General features: G+C 41.6%; 1 protein-coding gene across 1 annotated transcript in view; it reads right to left on the bottom strand.

Moving 5' to 3' along the window:
- Nucleotides 1–9,068: 9,068 nt before the first annotated feature.
- Nucleotides 9,069–26,669, bottom strand: part of LOC122564423 (collagen alpha-6(VI) chain-like) — a 177,950-nt gene continuing 160,349 nt past the window's right edge. Inside the window, exons 44-47 of the mRNA XM_043719265.1 lie at nucleotides 20,567–20,666; nucleotides 20,426–20,481; nucleotides 13,432–13,473; nucleotides 9,069–10,156 (exon numbers count right to left, since the gene is read on the bottom strand). Coding sequence (XP_043575200.1) covers nucleotides 9,981–10,156; nucleotides 13,432–13,473; nucleotides 20,426–20,481; nucleotides 20,567–20,666 — 374 coding nt within the window. The 3' untranslated portion in view covers nucleotides 9,069–9,980. The remainder of the gene's footprint in view (nucleotides 10,157–13,431; nucleotides 13,474–20,425; nucleotides 20,482–20,566; nucleotides 20,667–26,669) is intronic.

Below are 26,669 nucleotides of genomic sequence, written 5' to 3'. Positions count from 1 at the left end.
AGATGTCATTACCCCAGTAAGTGCCGACGTTTTCTCCATCAGGAACATTAGACCGCAAAAACTTCAATTTTTAATTCTCCTGAGCTACATGCACTCACTAGTTCCACTTAGTCTATATCACAGACACACACACCAAAACTTTACAAGTCATGGTTTGGTGAATGAAAGAGTCAATCTGTGATATGATACAGAATGTGAAATTCAATTTCTCCAAAATGTCTTTGTTTATGTATGCTTGAGAACATCGTTTTGTCATTTTGGAAGCTGTTCCTCACTGAATTCAAAGGAAAAAGCCAAATGACCTTCGGAGATAATTTTAAAAATAGCTTTAAGTTCAGGCCAAGGCCAAAGATTAAAAGCATAACTTTTAGAACAGTTTTCCAAAAACAACCACAATATATGGTTGAAATTGCTCCACAAAGGCCTGTATCCTTTCACCAAGTAACCCTTTATTTACACATACATAAGATATAACACTGACCCAGCCAGCTCAGACTGGCTCCTAGAGTGAACTGTGCCTCTGACATTCCTGTTTATATCTGTCAGCCAGGATTAACAACGACTGGGAGATAGTGAAGACTGTAGATGCTGGAGTCCCAGAACTTAGTGGGGGAGGAATGTTGTGACTGGAATTAGGTCAGCCAGGTCAACGTCAAGGAATATGAATTCCCTGATTGAGGCTGTTAATCTGGGTCACAAAGTGTGGCGCAGGAGAAGCACAGCTGGTCCGACAGCATCCAAGGAGCAGGAGAGTCGACATTCCTTCATCAGGCTTATGCCCAAAAAGTCAATTCTCTAGCTCCTCGGATGCTGTCTGACCAGCTGTGCTTCTCCTGCGCCACACTTTGTGACCCAGATTAACAGCCTCAATCAGGGAATTCATATTCCTTGAGGTTGACCTGGCTGACCTAATTCCAGTCACAACATTCCTCCCCCACTAAGGTCTGGGATGTAGGCCCGCTCTTTTTCCTGTCACCTTTCCCTGGGTGTTTTAACATCAGATCGAGCCACTCTGACTCTGCCTTGAATAACTGGCGGGATGTACTGGACTGTAGCCCACCTCTTCAGCTCAGAGCATCACGGTCGAAACTCATCTTCTTCTCCAGGTGGTAACGTCATTGAGGCTGCAACATCTGCTGTGTCCATCTCATCCTCAGAGGTTTCTTCGATGCTAGGCAGAAAGGGGAGAACCCACGGACTCTGATAGCCTTGTTGGATGTTCTGAGGGGCTGGGCATGCTTTGCCCCTGCTCTGTTTGTAAGGTTGCAGCTTTCATATGTGGTCCACATGCCTTGTTCAGAATCATCTCTCCTACCCATACTTTGTACATCATGGGACCAGATCTCGCATCGACCATGCCTCTTACCCATGCAGGGCCATTCTCCTGCTTTTGACACCAAACTGCATCCCCGGAGGTAAACTACCTCTCTCACTTAGAGGAGTCTAGTGTCTGACATTGGCATCCCTGATGCCATTTCACACTCACCCCCATGTCCAGAGTCCACCCCCATAGGGACTCTGGATCAGATTTAACCTGATCCAGAGTCCCCATTAGCAACTCTGCTGGATCTATCCCTGTAGTTGAATGAAGGGTGGTCCTACAATCAAACAGGAACTGGGACAGTTTGGTATTGAGTGAAATTGTTGATGTTCATTGAAATCTGCCTTCAAAGTTTGGACTGTTCTTCCATCAGACCATTGGACAATGGATGGTATGGAGTTGTCCTTCCATGTCCAATGCCATTTGACTTTAGGAAATACAGTACAGCCTCGATTATCTAAACATCAATTATCTGAATTTCAGATTATCTGGACAAGGTCTCAAGGTCCTGTAAAAATGGCATTAGGCAACTCAGCATTCAGTTATCAGTTAAATGGCTTTAAGCGTGCATTGCCAGATAACCAAGAAATGTTTGATAATTGACTCTCAAATTACTGCTTGTTTATGAGAGATCAGTTATCAGTTAAATGGCATTACGGTGTGCATTGCCGGATAACCAAAAAATGTTCGGATACCCGGCACTCAAATTACCACTTGCTTACAATAGATCAGCTATCGGTTAAATGGCATTATGGATAACTGAGCAATGTTTGGGTACCTGGCACTCATAAATTACTGCTTGTTTATGATGAGATCAATTATCTGAACAATCAATTATCCGAACAAAATACTCCCCCCCCCATCTCGTTCGGATAATCAAGGTTTTACTGTACCCGAATTCCCTGCTGGTAAATGATGGCCTGTTTTCTGTGACCAACACCTCCGGGAGTCCATGTATTACAAACGTTGCTTACGACTTTACAATCATTGTCTCCATGTTTGACGAATGAACTCTATACATGTCCAACACTTTGAATGGGCATTCACAATGACTCAAAATATACAGCCCATGAAAGGACCAGCATAGTCAACATGTAACCGAAATTGGGTGTTCCTCTTCACTGGGCCACCAGTGATCCAACAGTACCCCGATACCGTACGGGGAGGCATCCCATGTCAACACCACTTCTCACTTGGGATCGTAGAGTGTAGTCGCTTCTTCACTTCCCTAAGGGATATATCTTTATCTATGAGACCATTTCCAAGGCTGACCCTTTTTCAATAGCAGGTGTAAGGCTGCCAGAACGGAAGCCAGTTTATGTCTGAACTTTCTGTAATAATGCACCAATCCAAAGAAAGACCTGAACTCTGACACAGATATGGAGCTGGGGCACATTTGGTTGCCTTCACTTTATCTTCCAACAGATGTAATTGATCTTGCTGAATCTATAGCTCAAGTAGGTCACTTGGGGCACCTGGAACACCCATCTTTTCCTCCTAAGGTGTACCCCTGCCTTGGATAAACATTAAAGTACCATGTCCATGTTCTCTAAATGCTCTTTATTGGTCTTTCTGTTTATTAGGATGCCATCCAGATAAATGGCCATCTGGGGTAGACCTTGTAATATATTCTCCATTTTCTGGCTGGAAACTGTCTGAGGTTGATGATACCTCAGAGGGCAGTCTCGTATTTTGCTACAAACTGCTATGGGTATTAATTATAGCATATTTCTGCGGTTCTTCATCTAGTCGCAATTGCAGGAACACATGACACATGTCTGGCTTTATGAAGGATAGCCTTCCCTCAAGTTTTATGTATAAGATTTCTATGTGAGGATTTGGGTATTTATCTAGGAGTGAGAAGCAGTTCACTGTTTGTTTAAAATCCCCACAAAGGCAAACTGACCCACTAGACATCACAATCAGTGTGAACAGAGTTGCCCATTCTGTGGGGCGGCCCGGTGACCTAGTGGTCAGCACTGCTGCCTGCCTCATAGTGCCAGTGACCCAGGTTCAATTCCAGCATGACTGTCTGTGTGGGTTTCCTCTGGATGTTCTGGTTTTCTCTTACAATCCAAATTTGTGCAGGCTAGGTGAATTGGTCATGCTAAATTGCCCATGGTGTTCAGGGATGTGTAGGTTAGGTGCATTAGTCAGGGGTAAATGTAGAGTGGGGGGGGGTGGGTTACTCTTTGGAGGGTCAGTGTGGGCTTGTTGGGCTGAAAGGCCTGTTTCCACACTGTAGGAATTCTATGATTCTGCAAAGTGGACTGGTTTGATGATTCCTTTTCTTTCCAACCTCCTGATTTCTGCGTCTATTTTCACACATAGGGCAAATGGCATTGGACAGGCCTTGCAGAATCAGGGAACTGTTTCCTGGTCAGCATACAAGGTGTACTTGGCCCCTTTGATGGTCCCTAGATCTTCTTCCAAAAACTTTTGTTGTATTTAATTAAAACATCACTCAGGCAGCCACTTTCTAATAGAATAATGTTGAGCCAATCAAGTTAAATCTTTCTCAACCAATTTTGTCCATCAAGCTTGGGCCCAAACCTTTTACTACAATCAATGATAACTGAACCAGCTGCTTCTCTTAAGGAACTGGCTACCCATAATCTGTAGGGATCCCCCGGTAAAGGTTCTCATTCTAGTTGGGGTCTTACACAAACTTAAGAATTGGAGTCCAGAGTGGATTTTAGTAAAGATTGGTTCTGCAATCACCGATACAGCCTTGCTGGTATCGATCTCCATTAGAACTGGGTGACCATTTATCCAAAAATTTATTTTGATTGGTTCTAATGTAGATGTCGCTAAACAATTTAAATGTTCCAAACCAGTTGTAGCTAGACTTTCCAGGTGTGCAGTCTCCTGGAAACTGGTCTATGAGCTCTCTTAGGAGAAAGTGAGGACTGCAGATGCTGGAGATCAGAGCTGAAAATGTGTTGCTGGAAAAGCGCAGCAGGTCAGGCAGCGTCCAAGGAGCAGGAGAATCGATGTTTCATGCCCGAAACGTCGATTCTCCTGCTCTTTGGATGCTGCCTGACCTGCTGCGCTTTTCCAGCAACACATTTTCAGCTATGAGCTCTCTTACTCAGTTCAGGCTTAGTGGGACCCTTTTGCTGTCTCATGTCCACATACTGGTAGCAATTACAAAGGCCTGCTGGCCCGCATCCTGAAGAAAATGCTAACTGTTTGGCTGAGGCTTTGTTTTGGGGATTTCCTGTGGGCTGACCTAGAGTCTCTCTGTCTAGGATATGTCCTGACTAAGGCCTTTACTCAAGTGGTGTCCCTAAGCTGAGTTAGCCTGGTAAGTATGTCGACTTCCATCGACACACCCTGTAACTCATAAGTTCCACTTGTCACATTTTCCAATAACAAGGCCAGTTGTAGTGCCTGTTTGAAGTCCAGTTGGGCTTCAGCTAGTAGGGACTTTTGCATGGTCACATAATTAATCCCATATACCAAACGGTCTCTTAGAATCTCATTAAGGGTTAAACCAAAGTCACATGTCTCTGCCAGTCATCTTAACCTTGTCAACTATCCCAATATGGACTCCCCTTGTCCTCGAATTGTCAAGAAAAACTGATAGTGTCTCAGAATTGGAAGAGGCTTGGGGATGCAATATTCCTTAGCTAAATCTGTCAACTCTTGAAAGCTTACAGTTCCTGGTGCCTCAGGGAAACTTAGTTTGTGAATAACTGAAAAAGCTATGGTCCACAAGCTTTCAGGAGAATTTATCATTGTTATTCATCTACCATAGTGTCATTTGCCTGGAAAAGATAACAGATTCTTTTCACATACTGGACCCAGTCTTTGACAGCAGGATTGAACAAGCCAAGCTTTCCAGACAATGGCATGATGCCAGAAATGCTTACGCCAGCTCAAAGATGAATGTTGCAAATGAATCTCTTTGTGGCGTGATTTTTTTCTTGTTCCCAATGAAATACCTCTACAGAGGCCAGTATCCCATCACCAAGTCACCCCTTTTTAAAATGTGCACAGTACATGACTCGGACCCAGCTAGCTCGGTGTTGGTGCCAAGAGTGAGCAAAACCCCTGACAGTCCTGTTTACATCTGTCAGCCAGGGCTCCCTGATTGGACCAGGTTATCAGGGAATTCATATTCTATGAGGTGCACCTGGCTGACCTTATTTCAGTCACTATGCTCCCCCACCTCCTAAGGTTTGGGGTGTAGGCCTCACTTTTTTCCTGCAGCTTGTCCTGGGGAGTTTTCACTCCAAAGTCTGGTTCCTCCAAAGTCTGCCTTAGATACTCGCAGCGTGTACTGGACCGTAGCCCACCTCTTGCGCCTGGAACCAGTTCTCTCTAACTTGACTAGATTAACAGGCCTAATCAGGGAACTCATATTCAAAGAGGTCCACTTTCTTGATCTCATTCCAAGTCAAGAGTGTGGAAAAGCACAGCACGTGAGGCAGCATCCAAAGAGCAGGAGTATTGACACTTTGGGCAAGAGCCCTTCATCAGGAGTTATGAAGGGCTTTTGCCCGAAACACTTATTCTCCTGCTCCTTGGGTGCTGCCTGATCTGCTGTGCTTTTCCAGCACCACACTCTCGACTCTGATCTCCAGCATCCGCAGTCCTCACTTTCTCCTAGTTTATCTCATTCCAATCATTACAATGATTGCACATTAACAGAGAAAAAGCTGCAATGGAAGTTCAGGCAGCTGCCATCTTTGTTCTGGTCTCCTCAGTTGAATAGAACTTGTAAAACGTCTCCGTTACTTGCAGTATGGATTTCTCATCTATCAAGGGTTTGTAAACAGGTAAATCCAAGTGGTACTTTGCCCTTCCATGATCTGCAGTACTCTGACTTTCCAAATGCTTATTTTTTAAGGGATCTTGCACTACCACTGACATGTCCTATCTCTTCGGAATCATGTAGCAGGAACCTATTGACCTCATTCCAGATGGCAACATCCCTGCTTCTAATCCCAGCACTTTCTGGTGCCTAAAATATTGAGAGAAAATTCTTTTCTATTCTCATTCATATTTTTAAATGTTCACCTTCACCAAATGCTTTCCAATAACTAAATATTTTAAATTGAAATTGTCAGTAATGTTTTTGCAAAAAGTGGTTTCAGTTAACAGTTTGGTCAGAGTTTAATGAGGATAATCATCTTGATTGTTCTGCCAAGTATCTCTACTTGCCTGAGACTTATCTGTACAAAAGCCAGATACATTCCTGAAGAAGGGCTTATGCCCGAAACGTCGATTCTCCTGTTCCTTGGATGCTGCTTGACCTGCTGCGCTTTTCCAGCAACACATTTTCAGCTCTGATCTCCAGCATCTGCAGTCCTCACTTTCTGCCCAAAAGCTAGATACAGCTATTAGTCATATTGTTGATTAATCATTTTGCTTTGACTTGGCAGAAAGAAATTATCCGTATTAGTTTTTAATCCTTTGTTTTGATGTATAAACTGCTTTTGTGACTGGTCATTCATATTGTTATTGAATTAAGTGTAGCATTCTTACGTGAAGCTCAACTATGATGTGACTATGGTGGTCATGCTGAGATGGCGACGATGGCCCTTTAGCAGTGACCTCTTCAGGAGATGGAGCCTGGTCAGCTATCACAGCAGTCTGGATCCATTGGTTACTTGCTGGGTGGGGGGGGAATGTGAGGAACAGAACAGGCTTATGCAATGAAAACTGTCAGCGGCTGCAGGCTTTTCAAATGGCGGCTTATCATGCTCCTCAAAGGGATGTTTTATATTCTGACAAGTAGGAAATGACTCATCTTGGCACTTTGACTTTGGACCACATTTTGGTCAGTATCCATCAGCTTTTTGTGAGGAGATAGTGGCAGGGTTTAAATGCTATAGGAGTAGGGGACCCCTCTCCCCTCAACCCTACAATGCACATCAAATGCATCAATACAGACAAAGTTAAATATCACACAATACCAGGTGAAAGTCCAACAGGTTTATTTGGAAGCACTAGCTTTCGGAGCGCCACTCCTTCATCAGATAGTTGAAAGATGAAGGAGCAAGTGCTTCCAAATAAACCTGTTGGACTACAACCTGGTGTTGTGTGATTTTTAACTTTGTACACCACAGTCCAACACCGGCTGCTTCACATCAACATTACAGAAAAGACAGTTTTGACAGTCCAGGTGGAGAGGGAACCAGTTCCATGTCTCTTTGCAGCTTAGGAAGATTTGCATTAACCGTGTGCATTGTGGCCCACCCATGCTTCTTTTAAGGTTGCATGTGATGAATTCTGCTTCAGACATATCTGTTTGCTATTTGAAGGGAGCAATGACTTTACCTGTGACCAGCATTTGACCCCAAAGAGTGGCATATTGCTCGAATTTCACATGTACCATGATACGTTTGGAACTGACCTTATTCCTGCACCCTGCAAATCCAGGATAGATGCAACTGTGCCTTGAGAAGCTTCCTGTCTCGCAGAAATAGGGTCCATGTTTTTGGTATTCAAACTGTCACTGGCTCGGCATGGTCCCAGCTATTTTCATCCGCAGGCTGCTTTTCATAATCGCAAGCAGTGTAGGTTGCACTGGACGCCGTGAGTATCAGACTCTGCCTAGTTGTGAGCTGCATGCTTCCCCCCTCCCAACAAATGTAAACTCCATGTCCATTTCTCCCTTACATTCCCTGGACAGCCTGTCTTCACTGAACCCAAGTTCGCACACACTACCTCAAAATGAAACTCCACCTGTCTTATCTTACCCTCCCAGTACAGTTTGGTGATGGCCACCATTGTGCAAGATAGACCCCTGGACGCTACAGGCAATTTAGCATGGCCAAACCACCCTACCTGCATATCTTTGGACTGTGGGAGGAAATCCACGCAGACACAGGGAGAATGTGCAAACTCCACACAGTCACCCAGGAGTGGAATCTAATCTGGGTCCCTGGTGCTGTGAGGCAGCAGTGCTAACCATTGAGTCACCGTGGAAATATTTTCATTCATAAATTTTTGTCCTAATCAGCTAGCATCTCCTAAGGTGAAATGTATCTTTCAGTGTTTTGCAGTAATGTTTCCACAAGGCTTCCAAGACAAGTATGCATTTGGGGCTCTTGTGGTTTTCTTGACATTTTAAAGATTGGAAACATTCCTTTTGTATTATGCCAGACATGTTCCATAGAAGTTGCAAGCTGCTCTGTGTGATAATAATGCTGTCTTTCAATGTGTCATGGTTTTACTGTCATGAAATATATGCTTCAGTATTATTCCTCAACATTTCCAGTGTGTTAAGGACATAAAGGCAACACAGAAAAAGCAAGTAACCTGTGCTCCTTTGGAACAAAGAAAGTCACTTGATCAGTACATTATCCAGCACTTTTAACATACATTCCCTCCACCACCAGCACACAGTGGTAACGGTTACACCAAGTAAAAGATTCACTGTAGGAACCTGCTAAAGGCTCCTTCAACAGCACTTTCTACACCCGTGATCACTAACATCTAGAAGAACAAAAGGTTTTCACATTTCTGAATGCAACCACAAGTTCCCACAACAACCCACTGACTTTGAACTATTTTGGTATTCCTTCACTGTTGAGAGTGTAGTGTTGGGAAAGCACAGCAGCTCAGGCTGCATGTGAGGAGCAGGAGAATCAATGTTTAGGGCAAGAGCCCTTCATTAGGAATGTTTCGGGCTTTTTGTTGCGCTGTTTATTTTGCAATGTACCCAGCTATTGAAACACAATCACACAAGTCTGTAGACCTTTCTTTAACAACAGACATTTATTACAAAAAGAAATAATAAAATAAAACAAAGCTATCTAAATATAGTAGACAATTAGAATGATCTTACAACACAAATATTAGAACAAAGCTTCAAGCTTTTTCTGATACTATTTGTATCGAAAAATTATTCCCTATCTCAACACCTTAGGGTTCAATTAACAGACTCTTTACAGTTACTTGTCCTCTGAACTGTGCAGACAATTTGATACATCCTTCCCAAGTCTGCTGGCATAAACTATTGTCAAAACTGAGAGCTTAACTTTCTCAGTTTTGATAACACTTCTGGTTTGGTACTTACAAAAACTAAATCTCTCCAGTGAGGTAACTGGTTCCCTGAACTCCTTCTCGGACAGAAACTCATCTTACTTCTAAGTTTGAACCTGATGTCACCTGAACTGACCTGAAAAATGTATGTTTCTGTCCTAGATATGTCTGAACTGAAAACAAAGTGAATGGTCTTTAATGTTTACCCTACCTGTGATAAACTAAAAATATAAACAGCACGGCTATTTTTCCCAACCCTATGAAGTTCAGAGAGGGCTGTGATGACCCAGGATGAGCATAGCTAAGTCTCACATTGTGCCATATCTCTCCTACACTGGAGTTCCTTATTGATCAATTCACAAAAATGTGTGTTGAACCCAAAGCAAATTCTAAACAGTTTGACTGGAATAGAGCAATTCAGAATAAACACAGAAAGAAACAGTGACTTATTGCTTGATTTTGAGTATATTATTTAGTGTATATTATGTTCAAAGTTGTGGAGGATTATTTTTGCTTGGTATGAATTGGTAGCATTGCTGTTTCCAAAAGTTTTTTTTAATTTGCATATGCAAAACAAGAGTTTTTGTTTTTTTCCAATACAACATTGCTATTTGTTATTCTACCTCTCACGTTAAAAAGACTTAGTCCATGCATATCATATTTAGAAGGTGGACTTCAGACAAAAGGCTTCACAATCGTCTTGGGTATCAAATCTATTCTGATTTCCCTCACAGCCACCATACCAGAACCTTTTGCAGACTTGTAATGTTGTGTCAAAGAACCATTTCAATTGGTAGAAGTAACAGTTCCCTTCTTCGACTTTCAGTGCACATATATCTATAACGGAAAAGAACACAGAATCCAATAAATCTGAAGTCAATTAGAATATACAGATCACTGCACAGGAATCGATGGAAAAAAGGGACAGAGTTCAAGAAATGTGATTGGGAGCAGAAATTCTTAGCCCTTCCAGTACACTTATGCTGCAACTCTGATTAATGCAACAAAGAGTGAGAAGGTCCAATGACAGGACTTACTATGAGTTACGACGGTCTATCTCTTGCCTATCGATGCATGAGAGGGTGAGGCCAAAGTGAGAGGTGAAGGAACTTGGGAGATCCAGGGTCAGAGTGATTAGGCAGTGGGCAAGGTAGACACAAGAGGGATGTCATGTATTCAAACCTGTCCCGTCCAAACGATGTGATTCCCTAAGGAACTTGTAAGCTCAACATTAGCAGTTGCTAGTGATCACAATCCTGGCATGATTTATGGAATTATTTCACATTCCATAGCAGATCATTTTCAAAGGATTGATCAATATCCAAATCAATGATGCAGAAATGGTAGCACATTTTATCTATCAACCTATGTAAAAATCTCTAGTGGTTCTTTATTAAATTTTAAACACCATATAAAAGGATAGTTTTAAATCTCTTCTGTTACTAGGTAAACATTCCACACAGAACTTGTATAATTCTTAGAGTCATAGAGGTGTATAGCACGGAAACAGGCCCTCCGGTCCAACTCATCCATGTGTGACTTTATGACTCTATGACAGGATATCCTAACATAACCTTGTCCCGTTTGCCAGCACTTGGCTCACATCCCTCTAAATGCTTCCTATTCATACACCCGTCCAGATGCTTTTTAAATGCTGTAATTGTACCAGCTTTCACTACTTCCCTCTAGCAGTTCTTTCCATACATGCACAACCCTCAGCATGATAAAGGTGCCCCTTAGGTCCTTTTACATCTTTCCACTCTCACCTGTAACCTATTCCCTATAGTTCTGGCCTCCCCCACCCCAGGGAAAAGACTTTGTCTATTTATCCTATACATGCCCCCTCCATGATTTTATAAACCTCTATAAGGTCACCCTTCAGCCTCTGACACTCAGGGAAAACAGCCCCAGTCTATTCAGCCTCTCCCTGTAGCTCAAATCCTCCAACCCTAGAAATATCCTTGTAAATGTTTTCTGAACCCTTTCACGTTTCACAACGTCCTTCCTATAGGATGGAGATCAGAATTGTACACAATGTTCCAAACATGGCCTAACTAATGTCCTGTACAGCTGTGACATGGCCTCCCAACTCCAATACTCATTACTCTGACCAGTAAAGGAAAGCATACCAAACACCTTCTTCACTATCCTATCTACCTGTGACTCTACTTTCAAGGAACTATGAAGATGCACTTCAAAGTCTCTTTGTTCAGCAACACTCTCCAGGACCTTACCATTAAGTGTATAAGTCTTGCTCTGATTTGCTTTTCCGAAATGCAGCAGCTTGCATTTGTCAAAATTAAACTCCATCTGCCACTCCTCAGCCCATTGGCCCATCTGATCAAGATCCCATTGCACTCTGAGGTAACCTTCTTCACTGTCCACTACATCTCCAATTTTGGTATCATGGGCAAACTTACTAACTATACATTCCATGTTGACTTTTCTTGCTGAACATCACATGATGTGACATGAGTTTTTGTTTCATTTTCTTAACATCATTGACAGCGAACTATGTTTCAAGTTGTGGAACCAACTGGCTAACTCATTCAAAGAGCTGGCAAACCATAATGGGTGACATGGTATCCTCCTGCACTTTATGAATGTTACGCCAATGATAATGAAGTAACGACAGCTAATCTGCAAGGATCTCGATGGTAAAAGCAATTCTTGATCTTTGGGAAACTTACATGTTTTATTGAGGAGTCACACATTATGGTTCAAATCCCTGCATGTATTTTTATTATGAGAGCTCCTAAAAATTAGCCAGGATAAAAAATACAGCAGTCTTGTGGTGCAGAGGTGATGGCTGGGTTCAAATACCATCTGCCTCAGAGCTGTGTCAAAGCGTACAAGAACCGATTAATTCAATAACTCCAAGCTAAAGGTGACAGTGAGTGGTAAAATATGCACAGCATCCTCAGAGTGCTTTACAATTGGCTTGCTTGTTGGAGGTGGATATTGGCCTGAGGCAGTGAGCTGATGGAGGAAGGACATCCACCCAATATAGAACTGGTGAGAAAATTAATAAAGCCAAAGCACAAAGGGATCTGGGAGTGCCAGTCGAGGATTCTCTAAAGGTAAACATGCAGGTTGAGTACGTGATTAAGAAAGCGAATGCAATGTTGTCTCTTATCTCAAGAGGGTTGGAATATAAAAGCAGAGATGTACTACTAAGACTTTATAAAGCTCTGATTAGGCCCCATTTGGAGTACTGTGTCCAGTTTTGGACCCCACACCTCAGGAAGGACATACTGGCACTGGAACGTGCCCAGCGGAGATTCACACGGATGATCCCTGGAATGACAGGTCTAACATATGAAGAACGGCTGAGGATACTGGGATTGTATTCGTTGGAGTTTAGAAGATTAAGGGGAGACTTAATAGAGACATACAAAATAATACATGGCTTGGAAAAGGTGAATGCTAGGAAATTGTTTCAGTTAGACAAGGAGACGAGGACCCGTGGACACAGCCTTAGAATTAGAGGGAGTCATTTCAGAACAGAAATGCGGAGACATTTCTTCAGCCAGAGAGTGGTGGGCCTGTGGAATTCATTGCCACAGAATGCAGTGGAAGCCGGGACGCTAAATGTCTTCAAGGCCGAGATTGATAGATTCTTGTTGTCTAGAGGAATTAAGGGCTACGGGGAGAATGCTGGTAAGTGGAGCTGAAATGCGCATCAGCCATGATTGAATGGCGGAGTGGTCTCGATGGGCCGAATGGCCTTACTTCCACTCCTATGTCTTATGGTCTTATGGTCTTATAGTCCAATGTTCCTGCTCATGGGTTCCAGTAGGAAATCACAATTGGATGGGTTCAATAGAAGGCTGGATACCACACTTCATCAACACTGCTGACAAAATAGATATTGCAAACAGAAGTTATACCTGAACTGCTTTACTAGACCAAGGTTAGTTCTGGGGTTTAGCTTCGAGCAACAATGTAAAACAGAGTCATAGTCAATCAGCAGTCTGCTTTATATCAAGTTTACAGCAATCTTTGTCTCAATCAGGAGAATTGTAAAGTGAGAGAAGTGAGGTATAAAGAGTGAGAATTGTGAGTGACCATTTTAAACTGTCACAAAAATGATTCCTTGAACATTTGTTTACCTTTATTTTTTATCGTTGATGATTTACTTCCTTTGTGTTCACCTGGAGAAAAAATAATGAATCTTTAATAAAAATGCTATGTTGAATGAGTAGAGCTTTAAAATCAAACATTAAGTTTAATTAATTTTCTTCAATGGCTTGGGAAACATGACTTTATTTTAAAGAACTTGAGGTCTTTTTGATGATGAAGAATGATTCTGAGGAAATCAAGCTTTCCCACCATCCTAGCTGATATTTCAGGTTTTAATAATAATAACAGACTGAGAAAGAGCCAGGCACTGACTCAGATGTACCACCTGCTCCATGAGTGTCTGCAGGGAAAGTTACCCTTCTGTACTGCACTAGCTGTGGCAGTGAAGGTTGTCATTGCTGAGAATCTTACGAGGCATCAACGGAGGAGACCTGAGGAGTTGATAGATCTTTTAACTCACTGCAGCTGGCTGGGTGGGGGCTAGGACTTGGAACAAGATTTTCAGCCTTGTATTGCCAGAAGCTCAGGGGAATGTAACTCCCTACTCCCAATTTATTAGTCTCTGTTTAAAATCCTGCTCAATCCTGGATTTATATACGCTGAACGGTGAGCCCAAGTGGCATATCCAACAGAAGAAGGCAGATATTGTGGAGCTGACCAGAATGGGCCAGACATTGAAGTACATCGTTACAAAGGTCCTTTGGGATGTTTGAGACACTGGAGGCAATCAGAGACTGGGCTAGGGGATAGCAGGGGACAATAAAAATCTAGGTTAGAGGTGATTCAAGATTTACTTGCAGGACCCTGTCACTTCCTTTCTGCAAGGAATCCTACATATCTTCAAAGAAAACCTCATCTTTCTCTCAATATAGGTTTGGCCTAGTGGAGAAGGCATTATTTCTCTGCTCAGGTCTCAGGCTAAAATTGCTCTTGGTTTAGATTTTATCACCATGGACTGGAGCTACACAGTTCCTTTGGAGTCCCAGGGATTCTGGATCACCTGATGAAAACAGTAGGTTACAATCCAAGCTCTTGGAGATCACAAGAAGCTTAAAGAAGAAAATTGTCTGACTGTAATCATAAAAAGTGAAAAAGAAACTTATTTGAAGCCAAAGCTTGTCGAATGGTCTGGTGAGGTGACTGAAAATTTGGGCTTCATCATGTATTTTTTATCAGATTTTTTTTTAAGTTGGGAAGGAGGAATTGACGATTCTTGGAAATGAGGTTACAAAGTACGCACTGCAGAAACCATGTCTCTGCCAGGGGAAAAGTAAAAGATGACCTGGGAGCCAAAGTTAAGAGAACAAATGTAAAGCTGGAGAAGGTTCCAGTAGTAGAGTGTGTTGAGTAAATATATTAGGCAAGTTGGAGTCTCGTGTGTCACTGGCTGTTAGTGGTATAAGATGGATATTTGATGAGTGAGTGACATTAAATTTGGAACAGTGCAAATGCATCTTTTGGAAAGTTTGGAACTCATGGAAGGCATTGTGTACCTTGTAGCTCAGAGTATGTAGAGATAACATTAGTTCCTATGTTTGGATTAGTTTATTTATACATTGTTAGAATGTCTACTCCATCTCTTGCTTTCATCTTTACCTCTTGCTTTACTTACATTTCCCTGTGAACATATCCAGGCCTAACCAATAAAACACAATGTGCAACAATAGTAAAGAGACTCACATAATCAAATACAGAACAACTGCATCCTGCATTTTATCCTCCATATAAATCAAACACCTTACTTTAAATGAAACAATCCAAACAAAAAACAACATGGCATTTCTTGAGTTGAATTTGTTCGACTTCTCCAAATACAAAAAAATGTATTGAGAAATGAAAGTGACACTGATATTGATAATGCTGACACCTTGGAATTAAAGGTTGCAGTTTTGTGTCATCTATCGATCAACATCGAATTGCTCATCAGAAAAGAAATCATAGAATCCCTACAGTGTTGAAACAGGCCATTTGGCCTAACAAGTCCACATTAACTCTCCGAAGAGTAACTCACTGAGACCCATTCCCCTACTCTACATTTACCCCTAACTAATACACATTCTACACATATTCTATTCTACACATCTGAACATTATGGGCAATTTAGCATGGCCAATTCACCTAACCTGCACATCTTTGGATTGTGGGAGGAACCTGGAACACCCAGAGAAAACCCACACAGACACAGGGGAAATGTGCAAACTCCATACAGCCACAGTTGCCTGAAGCTGTTATCAAACCCAGGTTCCTGGCACTGTGAGGCAACAGTGCTAACCACTGAGCCATCTTGCCACCCACAGTATCAACATAACAACTGTCCTTGAAATATCCTGGTCTGCTCGCTATCAAATGTCATGTGTTCCACTGTGTGTTGTCATCTAACAGGTAAATTCTGGTACCAAGTAATCATTGATCCTTTTTAGTCCAAACAGAGATGACGTGAGTTTCTGGTTGTAATTTGGCTGATTGATATAAATCCAATTTGCAATTTGAAATCATGGTTCTCTCAATTCCTTGATGAGTATGGCATTGTTTTGCTTCTGCGCTTTGCAATTTCTTGAGTTTTCATTTCGAAATCCTCACTGAATGGCAGTGATGGTTTAAGAATGGCCAATGCCTCACAATATTTACTATAAGTTTGGCCAGTGTCTTCCCAGCCAGAAAGTGTAGGATTTATCTATTGGTCCAATACACTATCAGAAAGTCCTTTATGCTGTTATTGAAAGAACATATTATTTGATGCCACCATTAGATTGTAGGTCAAATTGCAATGTCAGATGGTGATGAATTCCAGAATTTGCTGGGAACTCTATAAACAGAATGGAAGTAATCAGAAATACATTGTTTTGTCGCAAGTGTTTTTGCCAAATCCGATTTTGTAAACATGAAGGTTACTGGTGGTTCTGAGATTTATGGCTGTTTTCTACGTAGATCCCAAACAATAAACAAAACACATTGGATTCTTTGGGACTGCTTCCACTTCTCTAAATTATTAAGAGAGTTGTTGCCATTAATTATTTTGGCCATAAAATATATTGGAGAATTGTAGAGCCCAGTTTCAGAGTGTACACGTTTTTTTATCAAGCCCTTCCAGGCAGCAATCTATTGCTGGCTACCAGTCTATCTCACAGACTTATTATTTCATCTGAACAACAGATGGATGTCATAGATGGACAAGATACAGTGCACATTGCCTCGTACTTTTGGGATAACAGTTTGAGTTCTGCATGCAATACAGTCATCAAACAGTGCACGTTTGTTGACACTGAGGTGTCCTCGATCTCAACTCTGCATTCCCTCAAAGGACCTGATGTGTTATAGATCATGATGATACGTGATTTTATGCACAAGCTGTAATTCACTTTCCATGTGTTGAACTGATGAAGTTGTCTTCTTCGACTCACACACGTTTGCAGAATTGATGCTCTTTAAGCTTGTTTCACATTTCTTTGCCTTGCAGCTGGACATGGTATTATGAATTGATGGACACCTCCACAATTTGGGCACAGTTTTCACGATATTTGACCATGATCTGGCATTTGCTCTTGAGATCTTTTTGACGATATCCTTGGCACTTCAGCTGGCTGGACAAGCTGTGTTGGTAACCCCAAGATAAAGGGTGCCTTTCTGCATAGCATTTTGAAATCTTGCATCTTAGATGTGATTTGACTGCCAAGAATGTGGCTGCTTCCAACTTTAGTTCATTTTTAATTGTGCCCTAATGTGTGGAATTTAGTCTTTTCAATTAATTGGAAACAAATTACACTAGTGTTTGGTCCACCAAATTGACACAATGAGAATTCAGGTGCCTTGTATTGTTTAACAGGCTCATAATTTCCCTAGCATCTCTGGCTGAATACATATCATTGATCATCAGACTTCTCTTCAGCTTCAAGTATTTTTCCAGAGCACTGCATTAAACAAAGACGTGTTTTCTGTGAACTGTTTAAATATTTGCTTAGCTCTGTTTTGAGACAATATACAAGAATTGCCTTCCTGCAGATTGCTACTATATTAGGACTTGAGAGTGTGGTGCTGAAAAAGCACAGCAAGTCAGACAGCATCCAAGGAGCAGGAGAATCGACATTTCAGGCAAAAGCCATGATGAAAGGCTTTTGTCTGAAACATTGATTCTTCTGCTCCTTGGACCTGATGTGCTTTTCCAGCACCACACTATTGACTCTAAGCACAAGTTCCCACAACAACCCACTTCATCAGGAACGCCGATTCTCCTGCTCCTTGGATGCTGCCTGACGTGCTGTGCTTTTCCAGCAACACACTCTCGACTCTAATCTCTAGCACTTGCCGTCCTCACTTTCACTACATTAGGATTGTCCATTCCCACAGCAAAAATCTGAAACCATGAAATCTGTAGATGCCCCCACATAGGTCGATCACCCAGGAAAGAAAGAAACAAGGCGCAGGAGTCTGTCACGGTAAACTCATTTCCATTAGCACTTTCCCTGAATCCACATCCTAGCTTAACAAATCAAATGCAATGAGCACCAGGAATAACCAGACTTACATAACCAAATACTGAACAATTAAATAGGATAGTTAGTCGAAGTTGGGAAGCTAACAGAATGGGTACTTGTAGGTTAATTCGAGAGCTGATGATGCTGGTGGATAAAGGTTTAAGCAGTGCTGGAGGCAATGGGGAACAATGTACAGTTTGACAGTAGGTTTTCCCGATGGTAGATGAGATATCATCATCACCATCATCATCAAGTCACTTCCACTCACAGGGTGTGTGTAGGTGGCTGTACAGACCGATGCAGCTACCGCAGGCTCTATTACACTTGAGGAAAGTGTGGCCATGGGAAAGGGTGGGTGGGGCATTGGTGTGGCAGAACACTCCATACGCTCTTATCGCCTGGCTTCCGCTTTTACCCGATGGCAAGTCTCGAGGTGCTCGATGTCTCTCTGGATGCTCCTGCTCCACTTTGAACGGTTTTGAGCCAGTGATTCCCAGGTGTCCGTGGGAATGCTGCACTTTGCCAGTGAAGCCCCTCCTCTATCCACTAGGGGGTTCGCCTGCCATTTCAGAGCTGGGAGTACAGCACCTACTGGGGAGTCTCTTGTGATCTATGCAGACAACGTGCCCAACCCATTGTAGCCGATCAAGCATAGCAGTGCCCCGATGCTGGGGATATTGGCCTGGCCGAGGATACTGGTGTTGATGCATCTTCCCAGTGGATTGGCAGGATCTTGCGCAGGCACCATTGGTGGGACTGCTGCAGTGCCTTGCTGTAAATAGTCCGCATCTCAGAGCCACATAGGAGGGTGGGAACCACTACAGCTCTGCGAACTGTGAGCTTGGTGTCGAATCTGATGTTGTTGTTGTCGTCAAACACCCTTTCCCTTAGGAGACTGAAGGCTGCACTAGCACACTGGAGGCGATGCAGGTTCTCTTCAACAATAACTGCTTTGGCCGACAGGACATTTTTAAGGTCCTGGAAGTAGTCAACGTTCTCGAAGGTCTCCTTTGGATCTTGATGGTTGGGGGTTCGTTCCACAATGCCCAGGCTGACGGAAGACCTTCATCTTGCGGATGTTCGTAGTGAGACCCATGCTCTCCTATACCTAAGGGTGCAGATGATGGTCTGGAATATGTCCTCTGAGATTGCACATTCACCAACATTATCTGTATGCTGCAGATATACTTGCAAACAGAACATTAAAACTATTTCAGCCTGAACAAGTAGACAGGTATGGGACAGGTGCAGAAAATAAAGTGAAGAGATTTGAGCGGAAGCCAACAGCAAAGGCTTCAGTCTTCCTAAATGTGTAAACAGGTGAAAATCTAGTGCCTTAGTGTTGGAAGCTGGTTCAGTATTCAAGAGTTGCAGAGGAGAAAATGGAAGAAATAACAGACAGGTCACACTGAAGCATTGAGCATAATGTGTATGAAGAGAAGCCACAAAGTGACAGTAGGTGACAGTTGCGGTCGGGAAGAGATTGAGTGAAAGGAAGTTTAATATCAACATTCCAGAACAATCCTAGTATTCTAACCTTATACCTTTCAGAGGCATCTGAATTAAGGCATGTAGTCAATGCAGCTCTCGCTTAAAACTGCCTCGTGTCCAAATTCTCTTGGAATCTACTGTCTTACTGTCTTCTGGGCCAGAGAGATGGCAACACAGCCAAGCATATTGTGGACTATAAGGGAACTTGTGGGGCTGAGGTCAGGTAATAAACATTCAAAACTTTCCCTCGGTGCTCCTGAAGGAAACGCAAATGATAAAATGTTTATGGATTAACATTTATGGTCACAGTGGAGGAATTATCATTGTACTCACAATCGTCTCAGAAATGTGAATGTTATTGCATTTTGAATAGTTATGGTCACAGAAGAGCGATTGTTATTGCATTTGTAATATTTATATTGATGGAAAGTGATCACTACTGTGTTTGTAGTATTTAATTTGTTTCTATATTGGCAGAGACAAATTTTGTAGTTTTGTATTTTTATTAATTAAAGCATAATAACTATGCATTGAGACATTAGCTTTCCTAGAATATGATTTATTTACTAAACTGTCATATAAAACTGATGAAAATACTTTCAGCAATATATTTAAATGTTTATACTCACTCTGTCAAAGCATATAGTTCTCAGAGATAACTGGCCATTTCAATAGATTTTTGGAGATGAAACTACTAAATAATATGGAACACGTGTGGGTAAAATGAATTGAGGCACTGGCCAGCCATAACTGAAAATGCAAAGCAGATTTTAGAGACTAAATGGCACCCTTTTACAGGTCATTCTGCTATAACATGTCAGTTGTGTTCTTCTGCAACCTTGCACTATAGAGAATTGCACTATGGAAAACCGCTATAGAAATCCCGCTGTTGAAGATCGCTAATAGGAAATCACTATACCCATTCAGTAGAAAGTTTGCATTATTCAAACATTGCCCACAATTCATCAATCGCGTTATAACCAATTCATGCTGACAAACAGCGCATTACAGCAGGACCACTGGTACTTGTATCATTCCTATGATTTTCCTAATTACTTGCCTTTACTATTGGCCTTTGGTTCTTCTTCTTCCATGTCTTGCATCATGTTTTGCACTCTGGAATGAAAAGGTAATACATTAGTCACTGACCAAGACATATATGGGGGTTCAATATCTGGTACTAAATATCAATAAAACATACCGCTCTAACTTTGCTGAGGCACTGATTTTTCTTGTTCCCTGAGATTTTATTCGTTCACATTCCTTCTGTAGAGATGCAGGTGGATACTTATTGATTCCCACTGTAAAATTACAAACAGACTTTCTCTTTACTAGTGAATCCACATCAAAGTAAAACCCAAGATAAGCTTCCGTGTATTACTCCATTCAGAGAGAACTGTAGATAAAGACGTGACCCAGAAAGTAATACTTCTGTGTCATAAACATCAGTTGTCAACAAGTTTACATTCCTATTGGAGAGACTGGTCTTCCTTCTTTGAAGCATGCCATGAAGCCCAGTATTGATTTCAAAATTAATAAAATAACAAGAGATTTGACCTTATTTGTTTGGGATTGAGTTAACAAAGATGCATCTTTCCGTTTCCTGATTCATCAATGAGTGGCTTTTCCTGCAGTTTCTTTGTCAATTTGCATTTTATAGTTAATTATCCCTATAATTGGAGATAATTGGAAAACATAAAGAGGGCTACATAGCCAGAACAGACTGACAACTTACATTTATCATCAATGTGTTCAGGGAGGAAATGGGGTGAAATGGATGTAATTTAAATAAAATCCCAAATACTTCAACCATGGGGCAGAGTTAAGAATGATACTGTTTCAGATTTTGGCAGACCCATCATTTATTCAATGCCAAGAATACTGGTGGCCTTGTACACAAGTCATAGCAAGTTAACATGAAGATCCTATAAAAGCTCTTAAATGGGATTGCAAAGGATATATAGCACAGAAAGAGACTATTCAGACAATTAATCCATGCTGATGTTCATGTTCCAGTTGACCTTCGTTCTAATTTTCTCATGTAAATCTAGCATTGGAATCATCTATTCTCTTCTCTGCTATATGCCTTGCTAGTTTCCCCTTTAATACATTTACACCATCTACTCCAATCCTGGGATCAAATTCCTCATTCTTATGAGTCTTTGGATGAAGACATTTCTTGAATTTATACTGGAATTCTTGGTGGGTATTTAATATTGGTGGCCTCCAGTTATGCTTTTCCCCAAAATAGAACAAATACTATCTCTATATGCAGGCTATTCAAAGTTTTGTAATTTTAATAACCTTTATTAGGTCTTACCACAGCCTTCTTTTTGAAGAATAAAGAGACCCAGCTTTTCAATCCTTACCTGATGAACATACCTACTCAATTCTGATATAATCCTTGTAAGTGTTCTCTTTACCCTTTTCTGTCCTTCTTATATTTTTGTTATTTGGTGACTAGAATTGTACAGAGTAGAACTCTAAAGGTTTAGCATAATCTTATATTTCAATTCTGTACTTCCAGGAAAAATAGACAGTGTTTTTACTTTGGTGGTTAACTATGTGTATGGTCTTGCTAACCTGTGATAGAATGTTTAGTGATTGATACATTTATATTCTGTTGTTCCTCCATCCCACCTAGTCTTGCATCTTCCAATTAATTAGCAATCTTCCTATTCCAACCAAACGTACTACCTCACATTTAGCAGTGTTGAACGTCAATTGCCAATGATTTGCCCATTGTGAAAATTTTTGTTGCAGTCCTCTTCAGTATTAACTATCTTCCCTATGCTCCAAATTTGGTCTGAACAGCAAATTCAGAAACTGTTTTAGATTCCAAAGTCTGAATCATTAAAGCAAATGATGAACAGCAGTGGTCACAGTTTTTAAGGGACTTGTCATCTTCTCCCATTCTTCTAACCTTTATGGCCACCAGCTGCTTTCTGTCTTGAAGCCAGTCAGCAATCCATCCAATCCAAACTAATTCATTCATCTATTTCAAGGTATCTCATTGAAAGCCTTTGGAAAATCCAAAGGCAAATTACTCCACACTATATTACTGCCTCAAAAAAATTCCTCTTTAAAATCCATGCTGACTTCATGAATTTATCTCTTATTCTTAGATGGTCTTTGATTCTCTCCTGTGTTAAGAATTCCATTGTGTTTCTTGTCTCTGATGTTAAGCTGACTGGATCATAATTTCTTAAACCACATTGGAGCCCTTCTTCAAGGTAGGAATTGTATTAGCTATCCACCAGTCCCCTGACACTAGAGCTTTTCTCTAATGATTTATTGACTATAAGTAGTAATGGCTCTGCTATTCTCTAAATTCTTTTAAATTACTTGGATGCAATACATCTAGCTATCTATGAATTTATCCAACACACTCTCTTGTTATACTGTCAATGCATTTATCTCATACTCAATTCATCATTCAATGTTGATCTGGTCTACTTTCCTGGCTCTTCTTTCAGCCAGCTGTTTCTAGTGACGTGTGACCTGATGGTAGCGTTCTGACTGCGTTGGTATGAGGAGACTCAGATGACCTTTTGTGTCTTTGCTTTTCTGGTAGCAAGGGCTCATGGCAGAGGCGGGGGAGCGATCTGGACACTTTCTTTCCTTTTCACTGTTTCTGTTATTTCTGCTTCTGTTTTCAATCCTGTCTTCTGCATACTAAGATGGCTTCGGAGAATGAAGACTTTGTACACTTTGCACTGTACTCCTGTACTTGAGTACATGTGACAATAAAATCTAAATCTAAATATCATCCTTCCCATGATAAAACACAAAGAACCGTGGGTGCTAGAAATATGAAACAGAAACAGAAAATGCTGGACAAACTTGACAGGTATGGCAGCATCTGTGGAGAAAAAGCAGAGTTGACATTTTGATTCAATTGACCCTTCTTCAGAAATGTCAACTCTGCTTTCTCTTCACAGGTGCTGCCAGACCTGCTGAGTTTCTCCAGCAATTTCTGTTTTTGTCTTATGTTATCCTGCTTGTTCTTTAATAGATAATAGATAATAGACAATAGGTGCAGGAGTAGGCCATTCTGCCCTTCGAGCCAGCACCACCATTCATTATGATCATGGCTGATCATCCTCAATTAGTATCCTGTTCCTGCCTTATCCCCATAACCCTTGATTCCACTATCCTTAAGAGCTCTATCTATCTCTTTCTTGAAAGTATCCAGAGACTTGGCCTCCACAGCCTTCTGGGGCAAAGCATTCCGTACACCCACCACTCTCTGGGTGAAGACGTTTCTCCTCAACTCTGTTCTAAGTGGCCTACACCTTATTTTTAAACTGTGTCCTCTGGTTCGAGAAATGGTCTTATTCCAATGCAGCATGAATTTTTTAGTGATGTACTTGTACAATATTTTACATTCCTTGATAACTTGATTTCTTTGTTCCATTTTACCTTGCTAGTGTTTTTGACTTCCCTCTTAATCTCTTTTATCACATGTCCTTTTGCTGCCTATGTGCTTAACATTCATCTCTTTCCGAACCCTGGGCAGCTCAGTTATACGATTATTCATCCATAGATTCTCATTAGGGTATACCTGCAGTTTGTTATACAATCATAGAATGCCTACAGTGTGGAAGAGGCCATTCGACTAATCAAGTCCACACCGACTTCCAGAAAGCATCCCACTCTGACACCCCCATCCCCGTAACCCTGCATTTCCCATGGATAATCACCCTAGCTTGCACATCTTTGGAGCAAGGGAAGAAACTGGAGCACACAAAGACAAGGAGATTGTACAAATGTCACCTGAGGGTGGATTCAATCCCGGGTTCCTGGCACTGTGAGACAGCAGAGTTAACTCCTGCACCACTTTGCCAGCCACAAACATTTCCCTAACTAAACAAACTCTACCAGCCTTGGAAAGAATACAATCAGATGGAGATGTGTTGTTAAGGGTTGTCCTATATGGAGAGACTGAGTACACTATGCCTACATTCTCTAGCGATTAGAAGATTAAGAAGATTAATTGCCAAGACACTTGACAGGGGAGATGCTGGTCGATCTAAAATTGGGGCTCAGTCTCAAAATAGAGGGTCAGTCATTAGGACTGAGTTATGGATAAACGATTTTACTGAGGGATGTGAATCCTCTGCTGGGAATGAGGATGCAAGATGGTCAAAACAGACCAAATGCAAGTACCACTGCCTCTACAGATACTGAAGATGTTGGCAAATCTTGGGAACTATGAGTTCCTTTGCAAGTTTTAGGCAGGGTGTGGGAGAGAAATTTAAATGATAATGTGGGAAAAATGCCTCAGCAAACCTCTCCCCACTGGCCAGAGGAGAGGAGTTAGTAACAATGCAGAAAACAAACCCTCCCCACAGCTCCCCCCAACTATTCCAAAAGGCAGCATCCTGAAGCAGTCCCCACCTTCTTCCTGTCATTTTGCAAACTAAATGAGAATGAGAAGCCTACCACAATCAACTTATGGTGTGGGTCGAGTAAAGTCCAGGTTAATTGAGTTTTTAGCTAGCTCAAATGGCCCTTTATTATTCATCTATATATGGTGAGTGGGCTGACACAAAAATAAATTACTGGAAAAGCTCAGCAGGTTTGACAGCATCTGTGGAGAGAAATCAGAGTTAACCCTTTGGGTCCAGTGACCTTCCTCAGAACTGATGGTAGCTTGGAAAAAGTTGTTTTTATACAGAGGTAAGGTGGGGGGTGGGGGGGAGAGTGGGAAGGATGAAGTGACAGAGTCCAAGGACAGAGAAGAACAGTTGGACAGACAGAGGAGTGAATAATGATCAGCCCAGGAGAATGAATAGCTACTACTGGGGACTATTAGTGGGTCACAATGGATTGCGTGCAATAGTGGACCATGTGATAACAAGGCCTGTAGCGTGCGTTTGTGTAAGGACATGAGAGAAGATGTCTCGAGCCCTTATTATCACACTGTCTGCTATTACACACAAGCCATTGTTGTGCTGCCAGTCCTCCTGAGTTTTTCTAGCAGTTTATGCTTTTGTTTCTGATTTCCAGCATCCAAAGTTCTATCGGTTTTTATTGCCGGTTTTGGCACATGCCCACTCTTCGTTTCATGTTCATGAGCTGAAGGGTGAGTGGAAAGGTGGTGGGCTGTATAAGAAACTCAACAAACATGCCCCATACGCCAGCTACAAACACATCGGGCAGGGGGCATGTATTATCCATCTGGGAAATTGTTTACAAGACTGACAGATTTTGGGAACTAAGTAACATTTGATAATTTATGCACCAGTGACGACTGGCACCACACTCAGCAGCAGGATTTTGTCTTTTTATTCCTGCATGGGACATGGGCATCACTATTGCCTGTCCCTAGTTGTCCATGAGAAGGTGGGAGTGACCTGCCTCATTGAACATGGGTCTCTGGGTCACACGGTGCAAGTTTCACTCAAGAGACTTGAACCCAAATACTAGATTGATATTGAGGCTGCTACACTGATGGAGGGTATCTCTTCTGGGGGCCATTTTAAACAGTTGCCAAATATAAAAGAAGGGAGAAAGAGAGCACTGCAGATACTGGAGATCAGAGTCAAATAGTGTGGCACTGGAAAAGCACAGCAGGTCAGATAGTACCTGAGGAGCAGGAGAGTCGATGTTTCAGGCATAAGTTCTTCATCGGAAAGATGTTAGGGCACTTTGTAGAAGATAATCACAGGGGATCTCCTAGTGACTAGGTGAATATTTATCCTCCAACTAACATCACTGAAATACCTTGACATGTATACTATTGCAGTTTGAGGAAGAGTTTTATATTGAAGCAGTTGAGGTTACCTCGTTGAAAGTATTTAAGTTAAAGATAGATAGATTTTTGAACAGTAAAGGAATGAAGGGTTATGGTGAGCGGGTGGGTAAGTGGAGCTGAGTCCATGAAAAGATCAGCCATGAGCTAATTAAATGGCGGAGCAGGCTCAATGGGCCAGGTGGCCTACTCCTGTTCTTGGTTCTTATGTTGGCTTATTTCCCACAGCATGACAATGGAATGCATTTCAAAAACACTTCATTGGCTGCAAATTGCTGAGGTTGTGAAATAAACACCATGAATTTCTTCCTTTGTTTCAAACAAATTGGACAATTTGATGTAATTGGTGTTTCATATACACGGTAAAGAAAGTAGGCTTTTTAAATGTATTTGAGTCAAATGTTGCTGCTGATTATTTGTCACTGAGATTTTAGATTTCCTCTGCTTGAATCATGAAATATTTGCTGATAATAAATAAGAGAACCTTGCAGTCAAAAGTTTATATCATTCCCGGCTTACAAAGTACATGTTAATATAAAACAGTCCT

This window comes from Chiloscyllium plagiosum, chromosome 29 (genome assembly GCF_004010195.1).
Source record: "Chiloscyllium plagiosum isolate BGI_BamShark_2017 chromosome 29, ASM401019v2, whole genome shotgun sequence".
In the NCBI taxonomy this organism is placed as follows: Eukaryota; Metazoa; Chordata; class Chondrichthyes; order Orectolobiformes; family Hemiscylliidae; genus Chiloscyllium; species Chiloscyllium plagiosum.
This window is presented reverse-complemented; position numbering and strand designations above follow the sequence as displayed.